At 38.3% G+C, this 16,872-nt stretch overlaps 3 protein-coding genes across 3 annotated transcripts; 1 reads left to right on the top strand and 2 right to left on the bottom strand.

Annotated features, from left to right (window-relative positions):
• The first annotated feature begins 433 nt into the window (after positions 1 to 433).
• Positions 434 to 5,603, top strand: LOC141344490 (E3 ubiquitin-protein ligase RNF212B-like). The gene is made up of 13 exons (XM_073849376.1): positions 434 to 489; positions 726 to 832; positions 918 to 970; positions 2,518 to 2,592; positions 2,780 to 2,886; positions 2,955 to 3,015; positions 3,087 to 3,115; positions 3,200 to 3,243; positions 3,341 to 3,365; positions 3,452 to 3,500; positions 3,612 to 3,672; positions 3,797 to 3,827; positions 3,923 to 5,603. The coding sequence occupies exons 1-13, from the start codon at positions 434 to 436 to the stop codon at positions 3,996 to 3,998; spliced, it is 774 nt and encodes a 257-aa protein (XP_073705477.1). The 3' UTR covers positions 3,999 to 5,603.
• Positions 5,604 to 5,705: 102 nt separating this feature from the next.
• Positions 5,706 to 10,574, bottom strand: homeza (homeobox and leucine zipper encoding a). The gene is made up of 2 exons (XM_073848845.1): positions 10,427 to 10,574; positions 5,706 to 8,507 (listed from the first exon to the last, which is right to left on the bottom strand). The coding sequence occupies exon 2, from the start codon at positions 8,488 to 8,490 to the stop codon at positions 6,511 to 6,513; it is 1,980 nt and encodes a 659-aa protein (XP_073704946.1). The 5' UTR covers positions 8,491 to 8,507; positions 10,427 to 10,574; the 3' UTR covers positions 5,706 to 6,510.
• Positions 10,575 to 11,925: 1,351 nt separating this feature from the next.
• LOC141344363 (dehydrogenase/reductase SDR family member 1-like) lies at positions 11,926 to 15,094 on the bottom strand. Its single transcript, XM_073849238.1, has 9 exons — positions 14,955 to 15,094; positions 14,031 to 14,174; positions 13,794 to 13,937; positions 13,614 to 13,693; positions 13,038 to 13,170; positions 12,817 to 12,960; positions 12,645 to 12,714; positions 12,447 to 12,527; positions 11,926 to 12,329 (listed from the first exon to the last, which is right to left on the bottom strand). The coding sequence occupies exons 2-9, from the start codon at positions 14,172 to 14,174 to the stop codon at positions 12,193 to 12,195; spliced, it is 933 nt and encodes a 310-aa protein (XP_073705339.1). The 5' UTR covers positions 14,955 to 15,094; the 3' UTR covers positions 11,926 to 12,192.
• Between the last annotated feature and the right edge of the window lie 1,778 nt (positions 15,095 to 16,872).

Here is a 16,872-nt window from a genome sequence, read left to right as displayed (position 1 = left end):
TCAACTGTTCTGTTTCTTGAGATAAATAAACCATTATGAAAGTAGATGTTGTTCATTATTACCTATAGTAAATATTGGGTTGTGGTTCTGCATTTCATTACAGTCATCTATATTTCCTTTAAGAAAATTAACCATGGTTTAATAGTAAAAGTGTCGTTACAGTGTTTTTATTTTTTTATAAATAGTAAAACCATGGTTTAATTTTCGCAAGGGTTCTTTATTGACTGTTTCAACTATCTGTTTTTAGTTTGTAACATGCCTGGAACCGAAAAAGGGTGCTTTCTACTAAAATATTCAGAAATTGATCGTTGTAAAAATAACTGGCACATTTTGTGCTTCTGCAGTTGTAATGGACAAGAGCATGGGAGTATAAATATGGCGAGAGATTTTGTGCTTTCGACTGTTTTTATAACTTTACTAAACTGCCCAAGAGATGGCGCCAAAACTTTTCCTCAGGAGTTTTCCAACCGTTTATAGCGCCATCGACTGGTGAGTTGGTTCAGTTCACTCGAGGCCAAGTTGAGAGAATTTTACTTCATTACTCTAATAACTGTAGGTAAATTACTCAAACATACCGTTTGTAAAAGAAAATGGTTTATACTATGACATGAGCATTTGAAATGTCAATTTGCTAGCGTTACAGCATAATTAGCATGAAACGTGTTTTGCAACATGGCGTGTATGTGTCTTAATGGTATCATATAATACGAATTCGTTTTTTATAGTGGTGAAATGAACTGGTTTCACTGTAACAACTGCTATGTGAGAGAAGGGAAACATTTCGTAGTGTCCAGCTGTGGTCACCTTTTTTGTGAGCGCTGTGTGAATACAAGTGAGTATTCAATATGCTCATTTTGAATGGTTTTGGTTTTCGAGGCTAGTATGAATCACTAAGTGAGTTTAATATCTTCCTAAAGGTCAGTGCCGAGTTTGTCATGCCAGCTGTAACTACCTTCACATATCTGATCAGGTAAGTCCAACCCGCAAGGAGAAACTAGATGATCTCAGCAACATTCACACAGCGTATTGTTTTTAGAAGGCCTTGCTCCACAGGGGGGCCTGGGTGGGTCTGGCCCACCTCGGAAACTATGCTCCTACCCACCCCCCAGCTTTACCCTGAGGGTCCCAGTGCACACACTGGAGGTGGGCCTGCTGGTCAAGACTCGTTTGAGTGATAAATAGGGTTCTGTTTCTACACATTTTACCTGTGAGAGATATAGGTTGTGAAAGTTTCAAGTCACAATTTTGAGGAGTTCAGTTGATGTGTGCTGTATGAACAACAGTTGGTTATCTGTAAAAAAAAAAAAAAAAAGACAAGTTATGTTTTTGTCAACATCTTGAATATTTCTGTAATGAAAAGTCAGTGATGAGTATGTTTTTACTAAATTGCTTGACTAAAAATGATTTAAAAGTAGGATTGAGTTGTTAAAACCCTGGTGCAATACTAATACTTAATATATAGTTGAAGTTAAAAATTTACATACACCTTGTAGAATCTGCAAAATGTTAATTGTTTTAACAAAATAAGAGGATTCATAGTTGAATTTATAAAAATCACCCCGTTCAAAAGTTTTTTGTTTGTTTAGTGATAGTTGTTCATGAGTTCCTTGTTTGTCCTGAACAATTAAACTGCGTGCTTTTCTTCAGAAAAATCCCTCAGGTCCCACAGATTCTTTGGTTTTTCAGCATTTTTGTGTATTTGAGTCATTTTCTAACAATGACTATGATTTTGAGATCCATCTTTTCACACTGAAGACAACTGAGAGATTCATATGCAACTGTTACAAAAGGTTCAAATGCTCACTGATGCTTCAGAAGGAATAACTATGCATCAAGAGCCAGGGGTATAAACTTTTGAATGAGATGATGTGTACATTTTTCTTATTTTGCCCAAATGTTGTATTTTTTTATTTAGTACTGCCCTTCAGAAGCTACAGAAGATACTTACATGTTCCCTAGAAGACAAAATAAGTTTAATTTACCCTGATTTTCAAAATTAAAAAAGTTTTCACCCCTAGCTTAATGAATCGTGCTTCCTTCCAAAGCGTCAGTGAGTGCTTGAAACATCTTCAATAGTCGCATATGAGTTCCTCAGTTGTCTTCAGAAAAGATGGATCTCAAAATCAAACAGTCATTGTTGGAAAGGGTTTGATTACACAAAAATGCTGAAAAACCAAAGAATTTGTGGGAACTGAAGGACAGCAGGCAGTTTAACTGTTCAGGACAGGCAAGGTAACAACACCGTATTAAGAATCAAGTGTATGTAAACGTTTGAACAGGGCCATTTTTATAAATTCAACTAGTATTTTCTCTGGTTGACTACATGTAAACATTTTATGTGAAATATTTTATTCAGGTCAGTACAAAATATAAAACAATCTCTCATTTTGCAGGCTCTGCGAGGTGTATGTAAACTTTTGACTTCAACTGTACATATAAACGATTCATTTTGGTTACATTTACAAACAATAACTTAACAGCCATATGTTTCCGACATATTCCTTTTATTTTTTGAAGATGAAGCCACAGGAAAAGATGTTTTTCAAAGATCCAGTGAAACTTGTTCAGACTCGACTGGAACATATTGCACAGGTCATTTTCTGTTTGTCAAATATATTTTATGTGTCCCAATTCATTTATAACTGACTGCATTTGAAAGTTCAAAAAACAAACATTTGCTGTGAACTCTGGTACATGGAATCATCATGTCAGAGTGACATCAAGCCTCAAGCAAACACAGTTCTGCTATTTATAACTTAAAGAGATGCTTTGGTTTCAGATCGCTATTTTTCAGAAAAGGCAGAAGGAGCGAGTCATCGCATTCTTAAGAAGCAGGTCTGTGGAACTGGAACGAAAGGTGAAAGAAGTTCGTGATCAGTGCTGCAGGTAGATCAGAGATATTTTCAATGGCACTTGAAAAATGGGACTGTGTAGTTACTTGTGTTCAATTAAAGGCAAGTGGCTGAGCTGAAACTAGAGAACGAAGAACTAAAGAAGCCGCTTTCTCAGAGGAGGGTGAGAGTTTCTTATTACATCTCATTCTTCCCTTCTCTTTGGATGTTATAATTTTTCTTCTGTCCACACAGACATCTCCTGGGAGGTTTTCAATTAATGGGTAAATGCAGATCATTGTCTTATGATCGTAGATGTGTGTCATAATATAATGTAATGTAATATATTATACTCTTTCTATATATAGAGGAACTCCAAGAATGATTCTTCCTGTGGCTGTCACATCACCAGGTAGCAAGTTTCATAGCTTGATAGACGAACTTCACATCCTAGTTTGAAACACTGTATATTTTCTCATCACATTTGATTTCCCATTCCATTTCCACAGTCACGCCTCGCTCTAGAGCTGTCAGGTAGCTTGCATTCTATAATGTCAATTACAGTACAGTAGATTTGCTTTCCCACAAATAATACAATTCAATTCTGGTTGTTGTGCAAGTTCTGGTGACACTTTGGAGAGATTTAGACATTCCAGACTCGCCATGACAGTGAGTTAGCCTCTCTAGTATACTGTTTATTTAGTTTAATATAGTCAGTTATCAAGTCATGGAAATAAGCAATCATCATGTGACTCTGTTTTTACATCTAATCTGTTCTAGACACCCCCAAGGTCATCCATCTCAGTGTCAAGCATGAGTTCAGTACATGAACATAGTTTCAGTAAGTGATGTAATGCTGACATTGTTAATCATATCTCTCAGATATCATTATTTGAGGTCATAAAGTAACAATGGCGTCAAGGTTTAGACTCATTGCATGCTTATGTTCTCTTTTTATCTTAAAGGGACACCCAGCTCAGTTAACACTCCCACAAGGTAACGTTTTATGCATTTACCAAGACTAAACATTTTTTACATCGTTTTCACACTATGCAATTGCACTGTCCATCTTCCCTTCTCTTAATTTGTAGGTCCCAACATACAACCCCAAACAATTTTCAGTTCCAGCTTCTGCCTAGACCTACACCCCAGTCCCCAAGGCCATAAGCAATAATCATTTGTAGCTAATTCGGGTCATTATAAAGGCACTTTATTGCTAAACGTTGAGAGATCTACTTGATCTATTCAGTCATATCAGTAGATTAAATTATATTCACGTTAATTTATTTCTGTTTAGTTTTAGTAAAAATGGCACAAACAGAGGTTATGTGAGCCATAAATGTTTTTCATTTACTTTGGTCTCTCTGTATCACAAGTATTTTGTTCTTTTTTTGAATGAGGTTATTGTTAGAATTAAGATTATACATGTATATAAAATGTTGCTTTCATTTTCCAATGGAAATGTAATTGCAAATAAAAAAAAGAGATCAACATTTTTGTAAGCTGGGCTCAGTTCCAATAAAAAAGGATGCTAGAAAGAAACAAATCAGTCTAGCAAAGTGCATTTTTTTTCCACTTTATTATAACAGAAAAAGCTAAACAAATTAAAGCTACATTACACAAGGAATAAGAAAGAGGACCGTCTTCAGCATCAATTAACTGTATAATTATACTTTACAGTTCTATTATGGTCCCTTTTTTATAGGTGGAATTTGATCACAAAACTGGGATGTGATTTATAAAAAATATAAATTATAATTTTTTACTCAACAGCCATAAACTGTTAGCACACATAACCAACACTTGTGTGTCTTTGTCAAACGTTTACATACACCTGGCAAATTCTGCAAAAATGTTATTTTACCAAAATAAAATGGATCATACATAAAAAAAAATGTGTAGACGTAGTCCACAAGAGAAAATAATAGTTGAATTTATAAAAATGACCCTGTTCGAAAGTTTACGTACACTTGATTCTTAATACTGTGTTGTAACCGGAATGATCCACAGCTGTTCTTTTTTTTTTTTTTGAAGATGTGTACATTTTTCTTATTTAGCTTAAATATCCTTTTTTTTTTCATTTAGTACTGCCCTTCTACAGAAGCTACAGAAGACACATGTTTCCAAGAAGACAAAATAAGTTACATTTACCCTGTCCTTCAAATTCAAAAGTTTTTAACCACTGGCTCTTAATGCACTGTTTCCTTCTGAAGTATCAGTGAGCGTTTGAACCTTCTGTAATAGTTGCATCTGAGTACCTCAGTTGCCCTCAGTGTAAAAAGATGGATCTTAAAATCATACAGTCTTTGTTGTAAAAGGTCCAAATACATACAAATGCTGAAAAACCAAAGAATTTGTGGGACCTGAAGGATTTTTCTGAAGAACAGCTGGACAAACAAGACACTCATTAACAACTATCACTAAACCAAAAAATAAAACAGCTGTGGGTCATTCAGGTAACAACACAGTATTAAGAATCAAGTGTATGTAAACTTTTGAATGGGGTAATTTTTATAAATTCAGCTAATATTTTCTCTTGTGGACTATATGTACATGTTTTTTATGTGAAATATCTTATTTAGAGCAGTTATAAACAAAAAATAACATGCATTTTGTGTGAACCCTTGGATTTTGGTAAAATGATCAACATTTAGCAGATTCTGCAAGGTGTATGTAAACTTTTGACTTCGACTGTAAATAAAATACTGATGAATTTAAACCTCATGTTAATGCTGAATGTGGTTGGACTTAAAATTATGTGAGTGATTTGCAGTTCAAGCCTTTTTTGGTAAATACACCACAAGACATGTTTTAATGAGACACCTTTGACATATTTGATGTCAAAAAGTTAACTGAACAGAATGCAAGAGTGAGTTAAACATAATCAGTCATGTTTTATTTCAATGCACTGTTTTGCCTCCCTGAAACACAAATTTACAGACAATAAGGCACAAGATTTTACAAAAACCATGGCTTTTGTTGTCTTTTCACTGCAGTTGAGTAGGGATGTATTCAAATGAAATGTTTAATCACAATGAAGTAGCGAGATGGATCCATAAACCTCTAAGTGCGGAATGTTAAAGAAAGATAGATAATTGGAGGGGAATATATATATAAATTGGGAAAAACTTAAGGTTAATTAGTTTGCAAGGGAATCAATATACAGTGCCATATGGATCTTCTGAGTTAAACTTTAAAAAAAAAAAAAAAAAAGTACAAAAACATACCCTCGCATTACTAAAGTTACTGGTCCAAAAACTAAACTACAGTACCTAATAGATCACCAAGCCAAGATTTCTGGAAAACTAAATAGTTTGAGTAATATCATCAGTTTTAAGAAGCAGCAATTAAGGCTCTAGAGGATTACTAACAAAAATACCAACAACACAAACATAGGAAACTGGAGGAACAGCCAGTGTACAGATGACTCCCAGAGCATCACAGGAAAATACTTAGTATTTGGTAAAGACCAAAAATACAGTTTACACTTCAATACTGCCTGTCGTAAAACAAATGAACAAATCATGAAGTGAGTGTTAAAAAAACCCCTTCACATTGCTATTGTTTTTTTACATAGTGTAAGTGATTTCATACTGTGCCTTGAAAGGAGTTTTGCCTGATTACAGGACTCACAGCAGATTAACAGACATGAGCACAAAGAGTTTCTTTTTTATATTAATCAATCAATAACAGTGACCTCTGTATCCAGTGTTGTACTGTCTTGAGATGCGAACCAGTCTCGGACCTGTTGATAACTCATTTTCGACTTCCGGCAGAGACTGTCAAGGTCTTTCTCTTGGAGTGGTCCCATCTGTCGATAATACTGCTCCAGCGGACTGAGGTCGACAGAATCCGTTGCAGACTTCTGTGTTTTTGGTGTGCTGTTCCCTACTGACTTACGTTTCCTGTTGCCTTCGCTTCCTGCAGTTCCAGTGGCATCGGTAGCAGCCCCTCCACTTTGTAACAATGCTATCTCGGCAAGCACTTGGTCACGTACGTCAGCGTGCACCCAGCGTACATGGCCATTTTTTACAGCGTAACGTGTGTCCCCAAACCACTGGATAACGTCGGCACGAGGCAAAGATGTTAGTTCCACTATCTGCGTGTATTCGTCACTCTTTGGCCATGGGCAGCGCTGGAAGAATTCCTTTAGGACTCCAAGTTGCTCCTTTGTTTTCCTTGGTCGCCCAGCCGCTGTTAATACTGAAGAAGGTGAAGTGTTGTCCGAGAGGTTTAGGGAGTTGTTCAAAGCATTTGCTTTGACAGGGCGTGCAGATTTCGACGACTTGCCCGAGTGTTTTTTAGATGGGGTGACTGATGGAGAAGAAGAGGAGGAAGTGGGTGCAGCTGGCTCTGGAGGTGTCAAACAACGTCCCTCGCTTTCCTGTTCGCTTGCAGCTTCATTATTCTGAATCTCACTTTCCTCCGAACATTTCTCCTCCTCAACTCCTATTGCTCCTTCTTCAAATGCCTCAAGCGTGTTAGACAGGAAAAGCTGGAAAAACTGGGAGTTCTTTGGCCGATTCTTTCGTGATCCTTTCACGCGAACCTTTTCCTTGCTTTCGTCCTCAGTATGCTCTGTAGTTTGCTTTTTAGTAATGAGAGGAAGAGGCTGAACCTCCTGAGACTGAGATGATAGACTGCAGTTGGGTTCGGTTTTTTCTCCTTGAGCAGCGGAGAAGGATGTCGACAACCCCCTGCCATTTCGCAGCTGGTAGCGACTGTCACTAAACCATTTGCGAATCTCATTGCGAGTTAGGCTCGTCTCTTCTTGTAGGCGCTGGAGCTCGGTCTCATCAGGCCAGTTCTCCTGTAGAAAACTCTTACGCAAAGCAGCTAACTGGGCTTTGGACTTTTTGTAGCGCCCATGCCGTGGCTGCTCAGATGTAACAGGAGACTCTGTAGAAGTAGGTGGGGTGGCTGCTTGAGGTGTTTCTGGGATTTCCACCGGCTGTCTGTAGTAGTACGAATCTTGGGGAGGTGGGAGAGATGAACGGAAACGTGAGGAAGCAGGAAAGAGCTTTGCTGGTTCTTCAATTTTATGTCTTTTACGAGGCACTTGTGGACTTTGCGCTAGATCTTCCACATGATCTTCTGGTTCTTTTAAATCCTCAATTCCATTTTTCCTCTTCGCGCTGCTCTCCTTGAGTTCAGTCTCACTTATTTGCACTGGTCTAGACAGCTTAAGCCGCGTCTCTTCGATGTCCTCCGAGGCCCAGCTGATTCCATACTTGATACGTTGCACCATGAACCACACTTTGACTTTATCTAGGGGAAGAGCGCAGACACGGGCAAGGGTGCTGACCTCTTGAGATGTTGGATAGGGGAAGATGTTAAAGGCCTGAACAAGTTCGGGGATACCATCCAGCTCACGTGTTTGATCGGACTGGGTCCACACTAGCTTCAGTCCTTCAGATACCAAAGGAAGACATACTACAGAGTTATTATTAGTGCTAAAGCTTGTTGCAGCACCGCCATTGCTCTCTCTTGGTCTGCGATTAGAGGGACTCGCATGTTCCTTTCCATCAGAATTGAGGTGGTGTGGTGTTTTTTGCGGCCGTGGACTGGTGAGGCTTCCGTCTTGTCTTTTTGCCGCCACCCCTCTCGGAGAGATAACTTTCCAGTCATGGTCACTGTGCGTCGCCATCAGAGATGTCATACCCCTATTGCCGCAGACTGTAAGAGAAACAAAGAAAGTCAATTGAGAGTAGGCAATGTGAAATTTTTTGGCTTCTGAACATTTAATTTTTGGTAACAGTTAAAATCCTGTTTGTTGTTTGTCAGCCGGATTTGCGAGGGGTGAAAAGGTTGGAATGCTGGGGGGTGGTGGGCTGTTGCTGATGGGTGCTAGGATAGTGCTTTGGGGAGGGGGTTAATGGGTGGGGTTCTGGTCATTCTTTGCTTGGTCAAATCTACAATTGAATTCATTCAGATCATTTGCAAGATGCGGTGAACCTAACCTCCGAAAATCTGACATTATCGATACCTATCCAGAGACTCAAAGTGACCTACTTGGGAGACCTCAGAGAAACGTCATTCAACAAACTCCCTGAAAGTCATTAAACTGAGACTTTACGGTCAACTCTACAGTCCAGCCATTGACTTTCCTCTCTAAAGTTGAAAGAAGGACAGATGTCACCCCCTTCCCCCTGCCGTTCTCTTCCACACATTAGCCTTTTATTAAAGCCTGTCGTATACTCTACACCAATGCACACCCAACCCCCACTATGGCGGACTTGGGCAAAAGAGAGATGGGGGCCCTGCCCTTCACAGCTCCCTTGCCCCTTTCCAGTGCACGTAATGGTCCACTTCCCCCGCTTGCCTAACCCCGTAGAACTGTATAGAAGTTCGTTTGACCATCCAACAGATGGCCGAGAGATAGTAAGAGTCACGGTTAAATAGAGGTAACAAAAGTTAGTGCAATTTGTCAAGCTGGTTTGTTTGCCAGTTTTGCAGTTTGCCTACCCAGCACAGCACAGTCTACCGAGCACATGTTGGTCATCTCGTATTGGGTCTGTGGTTAAAATGAAATGGTGTTATGTTTAAGTTTGTCCTTACTAGGACATCTTAGCTAATTTGTAAATCAGCAACACAGTACCTTGAGTTGTAGCTTTGTGTGGCATCCTATGACTTTAATGAGCCCAAAACAAAGCTGAACTGTGAACCATAGAAATAAACTTTGCCAAGTCTACGTGAGCAGGTTAGGCAATCCTGCTTTGAAAAGCTTGCCAATATTAGGCCATTTACCACTACACACAATGAGCAGGCAAGTCATCTACAAAACAAGCTGGAGGTGAACTTGACAGGATAAATTCCCGACCGCCTGTGGTGACCTCATTTATCAGATGATGACTTGGAATGACTCGACTAAGCGTAAAGTCCCCTGAAGTCAGAGTAGCTTTTGTTTCGCAGGGTTACTAATTGTACTTTAATGTCAATTTTTTTGAATATATATATGTATATATATATATATATGTGTGTGTGTGTGTGTGTGTGATTTTTTAATTTTTATTGATTTATTTTAATATAATAATATAGTTGCATAATTTCTACATTCCTATACAATCTATGAAAAAAAAAAAGATGAATCAAATCAGTTTACAACTAACTTGGTTAGACTTCTTGTACATTGCGTCAGTGGCCGATGTTTGTCCATGGCCTCTATTATAATCAGCTTATGTGAGGAACTTTTGACGCAGGTCGTAGGATGTGAGATGAGATCACTAAGTGTTCATCCAACAAACAGTAAGCAGGTGTAGGGGCCATCCTAAACCGAAGGCTTTAGCAATAAACAAGGGTTTATGCCATAACAGTTCTTGTACACCAGCCCTTTTGTGGCGTCGGATCCGCTCACGCTTCAGTAACGCACATAAACAAACTCCCGTTGTCCTACTTAACCGCACATTCCCCTTTGAACCTTGTTCAAAACAAATGCTTATAATAATGTGAACACGATGCGACGTGAGACAAAATCGCCTGACTCCTCGCGTGGCTTTAAAGACACAACAAGAAGCTTCGAGAGCCTTAATTCTCGGCTCTGCTTTATGGAACTTTAAACTGTATAGTAGTTGAAGTAGTTGAAAAAAACAACTCACCGCTTGAATTTCTCTCAAGGCTGTACGTAGATACGCCACTCCAGCTGGTCCGTATTGTCCGTTGTCGCTTTTGTTCTGGAAATCCCGAAGTGTTTTTCGCCTGTCCGGTCAGACCGAGGCTAGACAGAGAGGATCAGGAAACTCTCGGACCAGCCCCCTCTTTCTCATGCAATGACGGTGCCGTGTCCGTGTAGGTCCAATCCGGGAAGGAGAATGATGGGAGGAGGAGCACAGCTGAAACTTGGCTCCGTCAATACACTTCCCATCTGGGATGTGATTACCATGTGAATTGTGCCACATGATAAGTTTTAGGAGTCTGCAGGTAAGGATGCATATCATTATTCCTTGATCAAACATGTCAAAGTAACTTTATGAACAACTTTATGAATGCTGGAGTTTAGGAAATAGCAATTTATTAAATCTACAAATTAGTAAAACAACCCCCTTTAGAGATTAATCATTTTAATGCAAAAATAAATACTGTCCAGGAAAACTAATCAAGCTTTGTTTGTTTTGTGCTTATGACTGTCATTATCCAACTTATTACATTGCTATTTAACAATGCATATTAAAAATATTGTGAAAGGAATTTAATTAGTGTACTTACAGGGACAGCAAAGACTAAACATGAGAACAACTGTGTAAGTTTCCACAGAGGGTTTGCACTTTCACAATTTGGTCAGATACCTGGATGCATGGCCATATTGGCGATACTCGAATCTAAACAACAGCATGGATTGCACGGTTAATGTGGAAGCTGCTAAATCAAATAGAGAGGGACTTAGTAAGCAGAAAAGGACTCAACTTCAGTACTTCAGCTCAGTACTTCAAATGTTTTTTTCTGGTCCAACCGATAAGTACAGCTCAAAACATTACAATTATTGACCATTTTCTGCAGCAATAGTTAGCAAAATATCTGTGTTTTGTTTGGTTCAGTGCCACCAATATGGCCAATTGACTCTATTGGCGATACTCTGATGCAAACAACAGCATAAATAGCACAGTTAATATACTATTGACTGTCTAAACCATGGAAAAAACTTGTGGAAGCTGCTAAATCATATAGAGAAGGCTTTGTAAGCAGGAAAGGGCACAATATTTTGACAAACTGAAGTAAATAGATGGTAAAGGTGCGTACAAGCAATAATAAATATTAGACTAATATTTTACCTATCTGACTGGAAATGATAAGAACAAACACAAATGTTATCAAGATTCTTGCCTTGGAAATCCTGGTTCAGTTTTGTTTCTTAGACAGTTTTTTTTGCACTCTCCTTAATTTGTTAATAATACTCCAAATGTTTTTCCCGGTCCGACCAATTAGTACAGGCCAAAACATTTAATAATTTTTCAGCAGCAATAATCAGCTAAAAATTCAAGTTTCGTTCGGTTCAGTGGCATTGTTTACGTTCAGTGCCACCAATATGGGCGATTGATGACGTGTCGTGAAAACACTATTCAAGAGCGACATATCACTCATCAAATACAACACAAAAGACTGTTGTAAAATGTCAGTATTTATTGCAATAACTCGTTTGGTAAGTGTACATTCATCTAGAGCAGTATATTAACATACCAGTATATTTATAATCGTGACACAGTACTAATATGCTGATGAATTTTGGATTAAGTGCCTTCCAGACTCTGGAATTTTAATCAGTGCTTTACTCATTTGTGAAGATGGACATTACGATAATTTTAGAAGCACCATCATTTTTAAAAAATGACAAGATAAAAAACAGGCGACGTCTCTTCACTGAGACACGTTAGAATTTGCCACTGCCAAGACCCAGCATGGAACGAGGCACTCTGATGAATGAAGGAGTGAAGACAGACATCCAGGACACGTAAGGTACCTGGGAAACGACAAACTTGAGAGATGTGTAGTCCACTACACTGCGACCTGAAACGACAAGGAGCACATAAAAACCCTGTGTAGGATTTCATTTTGTAACACCTACTGTACATCTATCTTAGATGATCAACACTATTACTCCTGCATAAACATTTGCCACCGTACCATCAACATCCTTGAGTCCATAGCGGCGAGCGAGGTCACAGGTCATCAACACTTGCCCAGTCATTGACATCAGACTTTTATCTGTTTGTCACCAAGAAGCAGAAAGTAACATGTCAACGAGAGCCTCCAAACAATTAATTTCTCACCAATTACAAACCCTGTTAACTACTGATTCAGTCTTTTAAAAAAAAATCCAACCTTTGGCCAGCTCAACTATGCATCGTCCACTAAGCTCTGTCGTCTCACCATTATTGAAGACTTCCTTGTACTGAAAAAGACAAGATTGTAAATGTTTAGGAAGATATGTTTTATTGTTCTCCATGAACTTTAAAAGCAATGATGAGAGGCTAGGACAAATAAAAAGGCATACTTTTGGATCTAAACCTGGAGGAGCCTCACCCTGAGACATAAACTGATTAATTAACTCAGTCTGAACTGCTCCTGGCCAGAGGCTTACAGAAACCACACCTTTCTTCTTCAGCTCTACTGCCATGTCCGCTGCCATTCTGTCACACTAAAGAAAGGTTGAACATAAATGCTTTGAGAATGACCTGAAATATAGAATCAGTAATTCTGTGTGTACAGACTCACTGCGGCTTTGCCGACCCCATAGGATACATTAAAGAGATAGCGAAGACCACCCATGGATGATATGAACACAATCAAACCCTTGCCCTGAGCCACCATCATCCGTGCAGCATACACTGAGCAGAAATAGTGACCTCTGTGAAAACAGTGACCATGATTTATAAATTGGCTCGAAAAAGGCTCAAATATTTTTAATTATCCAGCCTTTAATCAGAGATTATTCAATTTCATAATTGCAAAAATTCACATAATGATTCTCATTTAATTCAATTTATTGTTTTACAAGGTCAAATGTGCTCAAATAAGTAAGTTTGAAGTGTTAGGTACTGAACTTGTCATAAAATACCATTCAAAAGTTTGATCAAAAATCTATATATACATTTTAAATATATTAAAACAGTTCACAGTATTACCGTTTTACTGTATTTTTATCAATTAAATGCATCCTTTGGTGAGCATAAAACAACCCCGAAATAGCCTGTTTCTTGGATGCAACAAAAAGTATTCCATTTTATTAACAAACATATGTATTTATACATATGTTTGTATGTATAATATTTACTTTAATTGGTACTGTACCTGAGTCCAGTGTTGTTGATGGTGTCCCAAATATCTGGATCCACCTCCCAGAACTTCTTGTTCATGTTGTCAAAAATAGCCTAACACACAGACATAAGCACAACAATAGTAAAACAGTTGTTTTATAAAATATTTACATTTGAAAATAATGAAAATGTATAAAATCTAACAGTGACTGACCTGTACACCAGCATAGGCATTGTTCACCAGTAAGTCAAGTCTGCCATTTTGCTCACGCTGGACACGTTCAAACAGCTCCTTGATTTCATCCTCTTTAGATGAGTCACAGACCACTGGGAGACACCGGCCTCCTCTCTCTGTCACCTGTCATCAAGAAAATAAAGGAAGCATTAAACCAACATCACCGTCTCTGAGTTAAGGGTTATTATTGGTGTAATCATGAGCCAGTTTCCACACCTCAGCTGCTGTCTGCTTCAGAGTTTTCTCCTGTCGACCAGTGATGTACACAGTAGCACCAGCCTCAGATAACTGAAGGGCAATACCTCTTCCAATTCCTCTGGAAGCACCAGTCACCACACAGATCCATCCTGATAGTGCCATCTGACAAACACACACATATTAGACCACTGGTCTCAAACTCCTTCCTGGAGGGCCACAGCTCTACACAGTTTAGCTCCAACCCTAATCAAACAAACTTGATCCAGCTAATCAAGGTCTTCAGAATTACTAGAAACTTCCAAGCAGGTGTGAGTGTTGGACCTGGTTGAAGCTAAACTCTGAAGAGCTGCGGTCCTCCAGGAATAAAGTTTGAGACGTCTGTTTAATTAGACTCAGATCATTGAATTGGTTCACACAACCAGTATAAACAGTTTTAAAGTCAACTCTCTCAAATGGAGTATGTTAATATGGTTTTTAGTTAGATTGTTTTATTGTTTTTAATTTATAGTTATAATGTACCAAGTCAGGACGTCAGAGACGCGCGATGACGTAATTACGTATTGGCGTAAAGAACCACTGAATCGCTTTGTAATCGGTTCTTTAAAACGAACCGTTCCTACAGAACCGATTCGCTCTGAGCTAATGAGTCCCTAGTCAGTAACAAGGAAACGGTGAGAAATAAAAGCCTGTCACCCTGTGGTCACATTTATCCATTGCAACCTTCTTCACAACTACGTTTAATTGGCCCCGAGTAAGTTTTATATATCATTACAATTATTTACCTCAGCGTCGTGCGGATAGAAACGTACATCTGAATAACTTGTGCCTCTCGTGTGACACACTCGAGTTGTTTCGTAGTTGTTTAATGTAATGGATAGAAGGTAATATTGCCGTATGATATTATAATGAAAAACCTACTAGCGACCTTAATTTACCACGTACCTGTTCAACGCTGGTTAAATCTCCGATGAATGGTAATTGTCTGTCAGGAACTCTTGCCTTGAAATCTCTAACAGCAGACAAAGTGTGTTGAAATAAACTGGTGCATAACGTGCAGATAAGACAGTCATGTTTATGGTCATCCTCCCACTCCCGTAATACGTCTAATATAAAGCCAATGCGTTTTGCAAAAGTAAACAATGCTTTTAAAACACATGGAATCACATAGACCAGGAAAACTATTACCTTGTTCTGCAACTATGTTGCTGTTTAATGGATTAAATTGTTGACATGAGTGAGAATCTGCTGTTTAATATGCAAGCTATTCAAGCAGTAACCATAGCCATAAATTTGATTCTCTTATGTAACATTTTTCCCTATCTGTAGGCTTTTCTCATTGGTCTTTTTCCTTTCAGGTACTTTTTCTATTTTTATTGAGAGGCAAAGAGAGCGGCGCTGTGTCTGAAATCACATACTGCCAGAGTAGGTACTACTTTTAATGAAGAACTTACTTCATGAACAATAAAAGTGACTACTATTTTTCAAGTACTACATACACTGCTTTTTACATACTGTGTAGTAAAGAAATGGACATATTCAGATAAAGTAAGTATCAGGATGTGAACAAAGCAAAAACCCAGGTCTCCTCAGCTGTGCAAAATATTTAATGACAATGGACATTTATTATATTAAAATGGCCCTACAACAGCATCACTCCCTAAATAGTGGTAATCACTGGATTGATTTACTCAGCAGAGCCTGGGATTATGATTTAAGGGCACTTGGGCACCAAAGGACCTTGGCCGCAATGACATATTGTGTACTTTGCCATTCATCAACCCAGATAACCTTTGTGCTAATTCTACTTTTGAGGCCTCTCTGTCAACACTGCTTAATGTTGCCATTATTAGAGAATTAAAAACCCAAGTCCAAAACTTGCCACCATTCATAAGACCACTGGCATTTACATTTTTAATAGCTTGTCACATAGTCTCCCAGTAAGCCCTTCTTGCTGTTTTTAAGGTGCACAGTAGATAATAATCAATGCAGTGTTTCCCTCACACAGATAAAGCCTTAATAAAAAAGATAGAGGTTTCATTTCAGTAATAAAAACGAAGCAGTAAACCGTGTCCAGAGAAACATTCATTGGTCTGTTCAGTGACAAGCATCATCATTTAAACGAATAAACTGGCAGAGGCCTCACTGTCATATATCTTCTTGTTATAGTTTACACCAAATAATCAGTTTATGAGCTTAGACAAATCTATTCATTAATAGCTTGTTATAGCCAAACCTTAAACACAACATTTATTTTTAAAGCCAAGAATGCCTTTATATCTACATCACTAGCTGATACATTAGTGACTTGCATAATTTTTTGGATTGCAGCACTAATAATACCAAAATATTAAACATTTTAATATAAATTAACATATGAAACATATGATATGAAACTAAAATTGTATTTAATCTCAAAATGATAAAATATGTCAGATTTCAGTGTTACAGGCAGGTTTTGCATTTTCTTCCATTTTTGGAAACATGTTTTTGGTTAACTGTTGAAGAATTTGCATTGCAAATAAAAGTGACCATGTCATTGACATTTGCCACACTTAAAACTACCAAGTTATCAACACGCTCAGGGCTGGGTGTGCCCTATACACATATTTTCCTCTTTTGCAATGTCAGTATTACGAAAATTATGTCCAATTTTCTCTGATATAAATAGTAAAAACCCCAAAACTCTCTGGCTCTGGGTCGTTCTTCTTGTCAAGTCTTGGATCATATAAGGAGTCTGCCATTGTGTTCTTCCTGGATGAGATGTGAAATAACCCAGAAAGACTAAGAGTTAGGCAATAATGGGCTAGTGTACTTTCACACACAGTAGTGGGGTGGATACAGAATCTGATTTGTTCTCTTG

The sequence above is a fragment of the Garra rufa genome, chromosome 10, assembly GCF_049309525.1.
Source record: "Garra rufa chromosome 10, GarRuf1.0, whole genome shotgun sequence".
Taxonomy (NCBI): domain Eukaryota; kingdom Metazoa; phylum Chordata; class Actinopteri; order Cypriniformes; family Cyprinidae; genus Garra; species Garra rufa.
The sequence above is the reverse complement of the archived record's forward strand: the minus strand, read 5'-3'. Positions and strand labels throughout refer to the sequence as shown.

Coding starts and splice junctions, on each gene's coding strand:
- LOC141344363 (XM_073849238.1), bottom strand. CDS start 14,174: ATGGCACTATCAGGATGGATCTGTGTGGTGACTGGTGCTTCCAGAGGA. Junction 13,938..14,030: donor TGAAGCAGACAGCAGCTGAG/GTGTGGAAACTG, acceptor TCTTGATGACAG/GTGACAGAGAGAGGAGGCCG. Junction 12,528..12,644: donor CATAGTTGAGCTGGCCAAAG/GTTGGATTTTTT, acceptor GGTGACAAACAG/ATAAAAGTCTGATGTCAATG.
- homeza (XM_073848845.1), bottom strand. CDS start 8,490: ATGACATCTCTGATGGCGACGCACAGTGACCATGACTGGAAAGTTATC.
- LOC141344490 (XM_073849376.1), top strand. CDS start 434: ATGGCGCCAAAACTTTTCCTCAGGAGTTTTCCAACCGTTTATAGCGCC. Junction 3,673..3,796: donor AGTACATGAACATAGTTTCA/GTAAGTGATGTA, acceptor TTTATCTTAAAG/GGACACCCAGCTCAGTTAAC. Junction 3,828..3,922: donor TCAGTTAACACTCCCACAAG/GTAACGTTTTAT, acceptor CTTAATTTGTAG/GTCCCAACATACAACCCCAA.